A 12,155-nucleotide genomic window follows, 5' to 3' on the forward strand; every position below is an offset into this window, starting at 1 on the left:
TGGAGACCCCCATGGTAGATCCGGAATGTGTTGAGGTCCGGGGGCCCCAAAGGTACCGAAGTCCGTGGAAGAAACCGCAGTGCCGACTAGACTGGTCTCGAGACGTCTCCAGGTCACAACAGGCGGTTATTTGCGTCTATGGAGGACTCTTAAGGAGTTTAAGTTGGTTCCGTTTTGTTCTGAAGGAACCGTTTGCGGTATCAGCTGTAGCATGCAACAGGTTTTGACAGCTTGTCAAAAGATGCGATGGGAGCAGAGTTTCCCTCCAATGGCCAGTCAGAGTTGGGCTCAACTAAAATACCTCAGGAAGTGATGCTGTTTAAATAATGGCCATACTTTGGTTTACTGATACACCAGAACTTGCCCTGTAAAGGGGTTTTGCCAACAACTCAGATACACACCTCCCTCAGATATGAAGATGCTGATTTTGTGGATAAGAAAATATCTATGTGCAGTGACGTTAATTATAACTTGCGTCACTGAGATATAGTGAGTGTGTCTTGTCTAGTCAATATGCTGATTAAATATATGGCTCATATTTCATTTCATCCTTGTTAATCTTTCAATGTAATAATATTAATTTCAACTTCAGTAATCTAAGCACAGATTAATCAAAGCATTTCATTTAACCATATTGTCCATTTCATTATATGATTAGTTATTCATATTGTTCATCCGTCTTGTTCTGTCAATAAAAACCAGTCTTAGATAAGAGTGAGATAGCAAGGGACCTTGGCCAAGCAACAGTATCTTTCTTGCAGATTGAAAGCACCAGTTAAGACTTATGTCTCAAAATGGCCAGATACTGAAGAGGTCAAACTGTAAGTGGAAAAACTGACCATTCCTGGAGGCTATACAATCATACATTGAGTGGAAAATTCAAGAAAAGTGCTTTTGAAAGTTCCCAAAAAATCTGGGTGTCAGTTATCAGCAGCCATTAAACGTTTTGCAAAGAAAGTCTTTATTTTGGAAAATCCCCCACAAAATATCCTTGAGAAAAAAAAGCTTGAGATGTCTGAAATAGTTTCTGTTTCATGCTGGGGGTAGCCGCATGCTGTTTGAACAATTAAGACCACAATTAAGTGAATACAGAATAAGCCGGTGCTCACAGCTCTTTGAGTAAAATCTCTCATTCATTTGCATTGCAGTGGATGTAGAGCCAAATGAGGAAATCAATGCTGACGTGTGTAAAATCTCTACGGCCCAACAGCTCTTTGGGTTTGATCAAGCTGGAGCACAGCAGTGTAACTTCTGAGGAGGAATTTCAGATTGAGTCTGTTTGGTATGGTGCACATGTCGCTGTCACCCTGCCAATATCGCCTTCACAAATCTCCATCCCGAAGTGAAAGAGTTGCTTTAATAAAACATGATGCTTTTCAAGATGGCATATGTGTGAGTTTGAACACACAGGACTGCAGTAAATTACAGTGCATAGACTTTTATTTTATGCCAGTCTAACAATGCTGTTACATGATGTGAAGTTTGTAGAGGAAAACACTTGATGGGAAAACATCCATGGGTGCATGAGAACACGTATAGTAAAAATAGAAAGCAGATACAGTTTAAAACTAACTTCCTTCCTGCTGCAAAACAAAAGTGCTAAAGTTGGTTAGAGAATCAGAAGCAAGGCCACTGGCACGCTCAGTCACAGCTGTGCTCACAGTAACTCCATAAGGAAACAAAACATGTGCAGCTGTGCATGACCCTTTAAGTCTACACTGTCTTTTCTGGATTCACACTGTTAGCTCACAAGACTATAATAGTGGAAAGAATACACACACACACACACACACACACACACACACACACACACACACACACACACACACACACACACACACACACACACACACACACACACACACACACACACACAAAATGATATAAAGATCTGACTATCTGCCATATGACACTGGGTTACTGTCAGATTTTGTAAATCCATGTCTTCCTGGTTTTTGTTGCTCTTTAGGTCACCTGCTGGGTAGTCATGTTGAGCTTGTTACAATTTTTTTTTATATTTTCACCTTTGGAGATTTAATATTTACATAAACCCACCAGACCTTCACCATTGTGCTCAAAACTGCTGTAATTCTTTATGTCGTAGATCCAACAGGATGTTTGAAACCTTCCTCAGAGGTTTTGGTCCATATTGACATGACATCATCATGCAGTTAAATCCATGATGAGACTCTCCCATTCCAACACATCCCAACGATCTGGTCACTGTGGAGGCCACTGGAGTCCAGTGAACTCATCATTATGTACGAGAAACCAGTTAAGCCAGACGTACACTGTGTGACTTTTTCAGTTGTGGCATTCAGCTCCATCTCAACTTATTCCACCAACATTTAACCTCTAACCTTCCCCTCACGCCCATCCTAACCTTAACCCTGTTGCTCGTTCTAAACTTCCCTTTAACCGGGAAGAGGGACGGTACAACTAGGAACAAAGTTTTGAAAGAGCAAGAGGGTTAAGGTTAGGATGGGGGTGAGGGGCAGGTTAAAAAGCAAGTGGGTAGAGGTCAGAATTCTGTGAAATCTTTGTTTTACCGCGGCATTCAGAAACTAGCACAGAGCGTCGGCTCCCAATACGTTGGGACTCAATGCGTCAGAAACACATTTGGTCACCCAACGTTGTTTTTCAACGCCTTGTTGACCCAAAATGCACCTCACCCGTTATATGTTCTGCAGTGAGCAGGATCACTAGTGACACTAGTGACTGTGGAACAAGCAGCGGGAGAGGTGCATTGTGGGTAGCCAGGTTTCCAGTTGTTAGTTCTATTTTGGTGTGTTTTGTCGGGTTTTATTGCCAGCGTTGTGTTGGATGTTAACTGTTAGTCTTTTTTTCATTGGTCTGATGGTGCTAATTTTGGTTGGTGTTAATTGTGCACGAGTAGCTGTTTCATTTCAAGGAATGGTGCCGTTTGGTCATTTAGCAGCTTAAAATGCTGCTTGTTCTGAATACAATAAACTTGTTGTACTTGGTTACATGTATCTAGCAATTCCTGTCGCTGGTTTTGCAGTCTTTGCAAACCACAAAAGATATTTACACAAAAGTAGCAGCCAGTAAAATAGTAGCCAGTAACACATAGCGTCTAGGACAAGTAACTTTAACTTGATTACTGATATGGAAATAGTTATGCGTTAGATAAGTCGTTAGTACGTCGCTTTGAATAAAAGCATCTGCCAAATAAACAAACACAGTGGAAAAAGTGGTCATTTTAGAGTAGCGTGCTACTAAGTTATGACACAGTCCCATGTGTGCACTAATGTGTAGACCCCATCGTCTCATGTTCATGTATGTTTTATTGCATAGTTTAGATGGGATTTTGTATATGACTCCACACTTTTGTCCTGCTGAAAACTTCTCTTTTGGGTGTAGTAGTCTTTTTCTTACTGTTATGTGTTTATGTTGTGTTTTTTTTTCTTTCATTATTGCTATTATGCTATGATGTAAGGAAGGGTTATCACTGGTTTGTAATTTATTTTCTGGATTTCTGGTTCTTTGTTTTGGTTGTTCTTTTCATTTTGTTGTTGTATGTTGTTTTATTTGTTTGTTGCCCATGTCTGGTATCTGCAGGTCTTTAAAGCATTTTGTATATGTTGGCCCTCTTGTTTATGGTCTCGTTCTTCTGTTATTATGGTTGCTCTGTGGTATAATGTTCTGATCACTGACATTTTATGTATAGTAGATTGTTCTGATGTCCATAATAAATACTGGTCTGTGTGTTTAAGTTTCCTGTTTGTATTTATGTTCAGGGTCCCGCCACTCTGTCTAGTTATTTTCATGTCCATGAATGCTATGCTGCTTTTTATTTTGTCCTCATGGATATGTTGTTTGTGTCATCGACATTGTTCAGGTGTTCTGTTAGTGTCTCCGTTTGTCCTCTTGGTATGATTTCTAGTATGTCGTACACGTAGAATTTCTTTCCATAATTTTATTTTGTAGTTTGGGGGGGGGGGGGGGGGCAGTGGTTATGGCTTTTTTTTCTAAGTCTTCCATGAAAAATTTGCAAAGGCTGGTTGGGTTACCCATGGTGAAGCCTTGCAGTTGTTTATATATTGTTCTGTCGTATGTGAAGTGTGTGGAGTTTGCTTCCAGTTCTACCAGTTGTGTTATGTCATGTTGTGAGGTTTGTTCTTTTGTGTAGGGTTTTGTCCTGTCTGATTCTGTTTACTACTATGTTGATGGTTTTGGGGTTGGTGTTTTTGTGAACAGGGATGTAACGTCGTGTGAGATTAGTGTGTCGTTGTTTTCTATTGTCATCTTTTTTAGTTATTTTGCCAGTTTTGTGCTGTTTTTGCTATGTTGGTCTGTGTTGCCTAATAATGAGCTGTGATTTTTGCTGATTTCCTTTGCCATGTTGTACATTGGTGTACCTATGCTGTCTCCTATTGGTCTAAGCGGGGTGATCTGTTTGTGTATTTTTGGGGTTCCATGGATTCTTGGGATTATGTTTGCTGTACGAGTCCAGTGTTTGTATTTATTTTTATGTTATTTTGCCTTTTTCTTGTAGTGGTTTCAATCATTTTTTCTTTGTCTTTCTTAATGTCTTTTGTTGGATCTGTTTTGTTTTGTGTGTATTTTTAGAGGGGGATATTTGCATGAATTTGTCATGTTCTGCGTCCTGCATTCCCCTCAGGTGCCTCCTTGTGTTTCCCAGCCCACTCCAGGTTTACCCCTTAGGTTTCTGTGCCCCTTAGGTCTTCAGCTCCCTCCAGGTTTCCCTCAGATTCCCCCTTTGTGATTTCAGATTTAGTTATCCCATCCTTGTTAATGTTTTCTGTAGATGAATTTTACCTAGTCAGTTTCCCCACTTAGTTAATTAGTCTCACCTGGTCTCACTCCCCACACACCTGTTACCTGTTTCCCTGATTGTTTCCATCCGTGTTCCCTCTGTGTATATAACCCTGTCTGTGTATCAATGTGTCGTTGGTTCATTTTTCTTGCGTCAGCATTGCTTTGTCCTCCACAGACCTATAGATCCTGGCCCATGAGTGAGCTTTTGTTTTTGTCTTTAGAACTTTAGATTTTTGGCTAAGAGTCCTGCAGTTTTGTTTTTCCTAATAAAAGGATTTTTACTTTATACAACCTCTCCTGCCTTGAGGTGTGTACTGCTCTGCATTTTGGGTCCAATCCTCCTGCGCTCGCAGCGTGACAGAATTTAGGGGCTGAAGAGTCCATTTGAGAGTAGGGCTATAGGGATATAAAAAAAGCATATTGATAAATAAATCCATATTGATCAATATCAATAATTATTGATAGCTATTAAAAAAATGTAGAAAATATGTTAAGTACAGCCCTGGCCATTTGATGTCATTACTTTATGATAAAACAAGTTGATTGTGTCGCCAGACTTGATTTTTAATAAATTTTCTGCAAATTCTTCCACTGACCGTTGAGTGTTTGTTGTCATACTTGTAAAATCAAAATGTCGCTGCTCTGGTGAACTACTGTAACCTTTTTACAGGACAATTTCCTCTATCTCTCCTTGCTGCAACATTTTTCTTTTTTGGTTTGAGAGGGTAGGGCTTGGCGATGGAGCATGCCTGGGTCTGTGTTTTTGATTGGATGAGAGTACGTATCTAGTAATGAGCTACTCAAGAAAAGAAAAGAATCTTTTAATTGAAGTTTTTGTTGACCTATTATTTTTTCTATCGCACCATATGTCTATCGTTATTGAATTATTGTCCAGTCCTATTTGAGAGCACGTAATTAATATTGGTGTAAAAGAAGGAACTTTCTGATTGTGAACAGTGTGTTTTGAGAGGGACAGAGGTTCTATCGTCTTCCTCCGCTTATCCGGGTCCGGGTCGCGGGGGCAGCATCCCAACTAGGGAGCTCCAGACCATCCTCACCCCAGCCACCTCCACCAGGTCCTCCGGCAGGACCCCAAGGTGTTCCCAGACCAGATTGGAGATGTAACCTCTCCAACGGGTCCTGGGTCGACTCGGGGGCCTCCTGCCGGCAGGACATGCCCGAAACATCTCCCCGGGGCCTCAGGCGTCCGGGAGGCATCTTGACCAGATGCCCAAACCACTTCAACTGACTCCTTTCGATCCGGAGGAGCAGCAGTTCTACTCCAAGTCCCTCCCGAATGTCCGAGCTCCTCACCCTATCTCTAAGGCTGAGCCCAGCCACCCTACGGAGGAAACTCATTTCGGCCGCTTGTATCCGTGATCTCGTTCTTTCGGTCATTACCCAAAGCTCATGACCATAGGTGAGGATTGGGACGTAGATCGACCGGTAAATCGAGAGCCTGGCTTTCTGGCTCAGCTCCCTCTTCCCCACGACAGATCGGCTCAGCGTCCGCATCACTGCAGACGCCGAACCAATCCGCCTGTCGATCTCCCGATCCCTCCTACCCTCACTCGTGAACAAGACCCCGAGATACTTAAACTCCTCCACTTGAGGTAGGACCTCTCTCCCGACCCGGAGTTGGCAAGCCACCCTTTTCCGGTCGAGAACCATGGTCTCAGATTTGGAGGTGCTGATCCTCATCCCAGCTGCTTCACACTCGGCCGCGAGCCTACCCAGCAAGAGCTGAAGGTCAGAGCTGGATGAAGCTAGGAGGACCACATCATATGCAAAAAGAAGAGACGAGATTCTCCCACCACCAAACTCGACACACTCCACACCATGGCTGCGCCTAGAAATTCTGTTCATAAAGGTAATGAACAGAACCAGTGACAAAGGGCAGCCCAGACGGAGTCCAACCCTCACCGGGAACAGGTCCGACTTACTACCGGCTATGCGGACCAAACTCACGCTCCTCTGGTAAAGGGACTGAATGGTCCTTAACAGAAAGCCACCCACCCTATACTCCTGGAGCGTCCCCCACAGGGTGCCCTGGGAATACGGTCATAAGCCTTCTCCAAATCCACAAAACACATGTGGATTGGTTGGGCAAACTCCCATGCCCCCTCCATCACCCTTGCAAGGGTATAGAGCTGGTCCACAGTTCCACGGCCAGGACGAAAACCACATTGCTCCTCCTCAATCTGAGATTCAACTATCGATCGGACCCTCCTCTCCAGTACCTTGGAGTAGACTTTTCCAGGGAGGCTGAGGAGTGTGATCCCCCTATAGTTGTAACACACCCTCAGGTCACCCTTCTTAAAGATGGGGACCACCACCCCGGTCTGCCACTCCACAGGAACTGCCCCCGATGACCATGCGATGTTGCAGAAACGTGTCAACCACGACATCCCTACAACATCCATAGCCTTGAGATACCCAGGACGAATATCATCCGCCCCCGGGGCTCCGCCACTGTGTAGTTGTTTGACTACCTCAGCAACTTCTGCCCCCGAGATTGGACAGTCCATCCTCAGGTCTCCCAGCTCTGGTTCCTCCTCGGAATGCACATAGGTGGGATTGAGCAGATCATCAGTTTCTGAAACACTAACAGCAGCCAATCTCAAACTAACTATGAGGCCATTTTCCAAGTCACATGTTCGTCTTCCTTCTGACCACATCTGGATTCCTAAATGTATTTAGTAGCTCCTATATAATTGATTGATTAGCTAGTTGTGTTAACACACACTGGGGCCATTTTTTATTTCAATATTTCAATTAAACCAAGGGCAAAAACAAATGGATCCATTGGGCAGATCTTTATTGGGCCCTTGTTTATTTTCAACATGTATGATGCCCAAAAAGATCCAAGGGGAACCAATCCTCAGGTAAAAAAACAGATCAAACACATTTTAAATATGAAATATTATAATGAGAAACAAAAAAATGGCTAAACCACTGATGAACATTTGTGTTGCACTAAAGACATCCAGAAAGACCACAAATCATGTAGCTGAAAATTAGACTTAAACAATCTAAATTAATAGTAACATTATATTAAATGACTAAATTATCATGAGACAACAAAAAAGTCTCAAAATAAAAGATAGAATGAACATCAAAAATGATCCAAGAGAATTGGAAGGAACACCGCACAGATAATGTTATGCTCCTCTGCCTCCATGCCATTAGCATTGCATGAGCCTTAGAGTGATGGATGGGACTCATTGCAACACTTGTCTGAAAGGCATGTTTGATGATTCCTGATTGGAGCTTCATCAGGTCATTTTCTTGATTTTTAACTGAAAGAAAAATGAAATAACTACACAAGAATCCGCATTTGTGGTTTCACAATCAGCCTCTGCAGCTTGAAAAGCACATTTGTGATTCCAAGAGAAAACAGATTCACCCCACATCTGATGACAATAATGTTGAAACATCTGCCTATTTCACATCCCTATTGGTCTTACACTCTCCTCCCAGTTTAATTAACTTCCCCTCATGTCGGTGTGCACATGTGGCAGGCAGTTCGTTCTGCTCCATCTCTGGCAGTGGCACAGCAATAAAACTTTTAAACTATAACTAAAGCTGAGAAATTGAGCTCTTAATCTGAAACAAACAGTGTCGAAGCCGAACAAGAATGCCCTTTTTTGTGATTGAAGATGGCCGCTTTGCAACTTCTCTGAAAGGTTTCTCTTAGGAGCTTCAGCGTAAATGTGCACATTAGCCCTTCATCCATACCCCTCGTCTGCTCTTCCAGCATTGTGAAGAACAACTTCCTGAACTTTAAACAACTTAAACTGAGTGCATTTTTTAAGGTCAATATCTGCCAAAGCACACACACTCTGCATTCTAAGTCAAGCTCAATCCTTCGTTTGGCGTGCAAGAAAAGCTACTGAGACATCCTGGCTTCAGCGTAGGAAATTTGTTATGAGCGCTGGAAACAGAAAGCCTCCATAGTTAAAGAGGACATCAGTGCCTCTGTGTCTAGACTCCACTCCTGAGAGTATCAGCTATAATGCCAGACTTTTCCTCTGAGGGGAACTATTCTTTCTGAGCACATTATTCCTTTCCAAAATATTTGTCATCTCTGATAGAGTTTGTTTCTCTTTTCCCATCATAATGGCTCCGATGAAGGTGGAGAAATGACCCTCTGATGTTGGAGATCATGAATTTCCCATAACAAGTAGGTGACTCTGGTTTTTCACTCACCCTCTTTTATCGAGGTGAACTGTCCAACTCCTTCAGATGCGCTGTTCGAATCCTTCAGGGTGTTCTTCTTGCTTTTCGCCATCTTTTTGTTGGGTGCTTTCATTAAGAGAGAAAATGAAAATTTAAAGATTTATAATAAATGTATGTCTGTAGAATATTACAGAGCAGAAGTTCTTATAATCGTTCAAAGTTAGTAACAGCAATGTTTCAGTTAGTAACAGCAATGTTTCTTCATTTTTCCTGAAGCCCTTTCATAAAACTTTGACTGTCCAGAACATTTTCAAAGCAATTATGTTTTCTTTATTCAAGAAACTTAACTCAGATTGATGAACCTTTCAGACATGAAAAGTCATCTAAACTGCAGGAAGGAACCTTGGTTGTAACTTTATTTAGTAAAATCTGGGGGAAAATAACACTAAATGTTCAGTGACTGCAGGTGGAAATTAGCATTTATGCTAAAACCTGTCACTTAAAATGACATGAAGTGTGTAGTTTCCCTGGCGATAGGGGGCATTAGATACCTAAATTGTTACAAGCAAGCAGTATTTTTGTGTTGACTAAGACCTTACCAACAGATGCCTATTAGGGTCAAAAAGCCCTGGGGAGTGACAACTTTAGCTAAATAACAAGTACATTACACCCCCTTTTCATCATTGGCAGTTAATGCAGAGGTAAATGTGTAAAACAACAACATTTAAGAATGACCTTCATGGGCTCCCGTAGAAGGAAACATGGCGTCGCTCAGAGACTTAGGGTGTTTCTCAATGTCAAGGAACCTTGCCTTGATGTCTTGGCCCCGCCCCGGTTGCCTAGGAGATACATCATCAGGAGCCGCCAAGACGTGTTCCAATCGGTTCCAGTGTTCATGTTCTACCGAGGCATGTGTTCTCCGTTTGTTAGCCGTTTAGCTAGCTGAGCAAGGACACACGGGAGGTGTCTTGTAGCCTAGCCTTGGTCAAAAATTACCCAGAATACACCACGGTATTTTCAAAAGGATGGCGGATCAGAAGCCGGCAGCTACTTCGGGGACAATTTTCAAGTTTAAAAGTAAGTCAGCTAATTTAAAATGTTTTTTTAGATCCAAAGAAGTTATCTGTTGTTGGTTAGTTGCTTAGCAGTTGCAGCTTTGGTGGCTAGCGGGTAGTAACTCACTTATATTTTTAATTTAATAAACATATACACAATTTCTCGTTTTATATTTATATTGAAATTTACACGTATAAAATATAACGTTAGCTCCCGTGTCACGTGACGTTACGTGACTGCCGTGGAAGCCGCGGTCACGTGATGCAAGTCTGTTCCATTTAACCATTTTCTTTAACCAAGGAAGGACAGTGTCCTTGTAAGCAAGGTGCCTGGCCTCGCAAGACCTCGCAAGGCAAGGCGCCTTGACATTGAGAAACAGCCTTAGACCCGCTCCCATGACCTGATTTAATGGTTTGATGTTACAAAACTGCCAATATTTTTCAACAACTGGGCATCATATCATTCATTTTCAACAACATTTTTGATGGATATTTCCAGAAATGAATGGTAAAAACTACATATTGTCTCTCTAAGCGACCTGAATTTATCTTGGTCAATGTATTGTTGTGCATGTTGCTGTTTCAAACAAACTTATACTTACTTAATCTAAGATCAATTGGAGGTTGATGAATCTTATTTCAGGTCTTTGCTGGAATGTTTCATATTTCTTAAGGCCATGCTTTAGATGCTGCCCTACTGTACTACTTTACTGTAGTTAGATTTTTTAGGGATGATGCTTCTTTTTCTGTCTTCAACATTTACACTTTCCACACACGACACGATATTCATTTTTTGAAACAAGAGCATTATGGCGAAAAGTGTTCAAAGGAAAAGTCCTTGAAGAAGAGCACTTTAAATCTTTAAAGGGCAAGTGGACATATATGATATGTGTAAAAAATGAGAAATAGAAAATTTAAGTATACAAGTAAAAAAAAGTGGGAAAACATTCAACTACATAGCTAAAGAACTGTAAATAAAGAAGGAAAGAAATTACCGGAAGTATTTCAGCCCACAATAAGAAACAACGATTTAAACTACATTTTGTGTACATGAGACCCATTAAAGGGTTAAATAGAATTTTAAAAAGAGATGGTTTAATAGGCATGCACACTTCTCTTTGGTTTTTTCTCAAATTAGCCGATTAGCTTATTTAATTGGCATCCTATTTCATGCGCTTTGACGCATTGAGATATCATGTATAGATAAAAGCCCCCAGGTTCAGTCATGAAAACATCCTGTACATGAGGCCAGATCAGGGGCAGAGTGTCACGTTCCACAGACTGAAGATGGAATAGCAGCATCTTAGGTCATGACAAAATCTCCCACACATCTGAAAGCTTTTATCCTTCGAGAGGACATTTCTTCCTCGATGCTCTGAGCTGTAGATGCATTTATGAACACACGGTTCAGAAAGTGCCAACATCTGGTCTACAAGACATTACTGTGAAACAGGAAACCCATGGTGTGATTCTGAAGTGATCAAAAACAAAGTGTAACCATACTTAAGGTTTAAATTTGCACTGTAGAAAAAATAACTGACTCAACTTAATAAAACTGATTGAACTAATCTTTTTAAGTTTTTCCAACTCCACAGCTCAACATTGTTAGTTTAACTTAATTTCTTTAGTAAAGCCAACATGATTTTGCTAGCATCCACAACATTAATAAATTAAATCAACTTATGTTTAGATTTTGTTGACAAAGTTTTCAAATTATTTTCTTTAATCTATTCAAACTTTTTTATATATGTAAATTTCCACACAAAACATTCCATGCAAAACATTTCTATATGTTTTCAGATGCAAAAACTTTTTTCAACTGTGTTGGAAGAAATAATAGCAATAAATAATAATTTAATTTACAAAGAAATATTGATATGACTTTTAATTTGAGCCCAGTCTTTAATTTTATTCTTACTGATATTCACAAATATTCAATATTTGTGTGCTTTACAAGCTCTAGACCAAAAAAAAAATACATCAGCTTCTTTATCATAAAATAAAATAAATCTATATTTTAAAGCATTTGCATGGCTTTTTAAAACAAAAAATTACTTATTAAAGTAGTAAATAAAAAATAAACATTTCATGAGCTGTAACTGGTAGTAAATAAAAAAATAA

General features: G+C 40.7%; 1 protein-coding gene across 1 annotated transcript in view; it reads right to left on the reverse strand.

Annotated features, from left to right (window-relative positions):
- cpxm2 (carboxypeptidase X (M14 family), member 2) overlaps window positions 1–12,155 on the reverse strand; it is a 57,417-nt gene that overhangs the window by 43,471 nt on the left and 1,791 nt on the right. Inside the window, exon 2 of the mRNA XM_015962983.3 lies at window positions 9,010–9,105. Coding sequence (XP_015818469.3) covers window positions 9,010–9,105 — 96 coding nt within the window. The remainder of the gene's footprint in view (window positions 1–9,009; window positions 9,106–12,155) is intronic.

Source organism: Nothobranchius furzeri, chromosome 16 (assembly GCF_043380555.1).
Source record: "Nothobranchius furzeri strain GRZ-AD chromosome 16, NfurGRZ-RIMD1, whole genome shotgun sequence".
In the NCBI taxonomy this organism is placed as follows: domain Eukaryota; kingdom Metazoa; phylum Chordata; class Actinopteri; order Cyprinodontiformes; family Nothobranchiidae; genus Nothobranchius; species Nothobranchius furzeri.